The 424-nt window shown below is 37.0% G+C and overlaps 1 protein-coding gene across 1 annotated transcript in view; it reads right to left on the bottom strand.

Moving 5' to 3' along the window:
• Positions 1–424, bottom strand: part of LOC119592370 — a 7,343-nt gene that overhangs the window by 6,591 nt on the left and 328 nt on the right. Inside the window, exon 2 of the mRNA XM_037941194.1 lies at positions 233–405. Coding sequence (XP_037797122.1) covers positions 233–405 — 173 coding nt within the window. The remainder of the gene's footprint in view (positions 1–232; positions 406–424) is intronic.

Below are 424 nucleotides of genomic sequence, written 5' to 3'. Positions count from 1 at the left end.
ACGAATCATGGCATGTATGTGTCACTGACTAGTGATTTGACTTTTTGCAACCGAAACCATTTTTACGGATCTGATATTTTTGCGACCTCGTTGCAACCCTGATTTTTTAATGAACTCTCTAAAAATGCTGACCATTTTGTGCCCCCTTGCATTTCTTTTAGTTTTTAAGGAGACTGACCTTGGTGCTATTTTCTGGATTTCGATCTTTTAATGGCAAGCTTTGTAACCAGACCTTTTGAGGACATTTTTTTTACGGCTCTGACTTTTTGGTGACATTTTTGAAACCCCACAGCCTTTTGCAACACCTTCTTGAATGACTGGTTTTGAGATTTTGAAACCATTTTTGTAAAACTCTAAAATGTGTGATGTTTGCGACGCTGATATTTGTGTGGACTTTTCATGATGCTGAAAAAATCGAAAAGTA

The sequence above is a fragment of the Penaeus monodon genome, chromosome 30 (assembly GCF_015228065.2).
Source record: "Penaeus monodon isolate SGIC_2016 chromosome 30, NSTDA_Pmon_1, whole genome shotgun sequence".
Taxonomy (NCBI): Eukaryota; Metazoa; Arthropoda; class Malacostraca; order Decapoda; family Penaeidae; genus Penaeus; species Penaeus monodon.
This window is presented reverse-complemented; position numbering and strand designations above follow the sequence as displayed.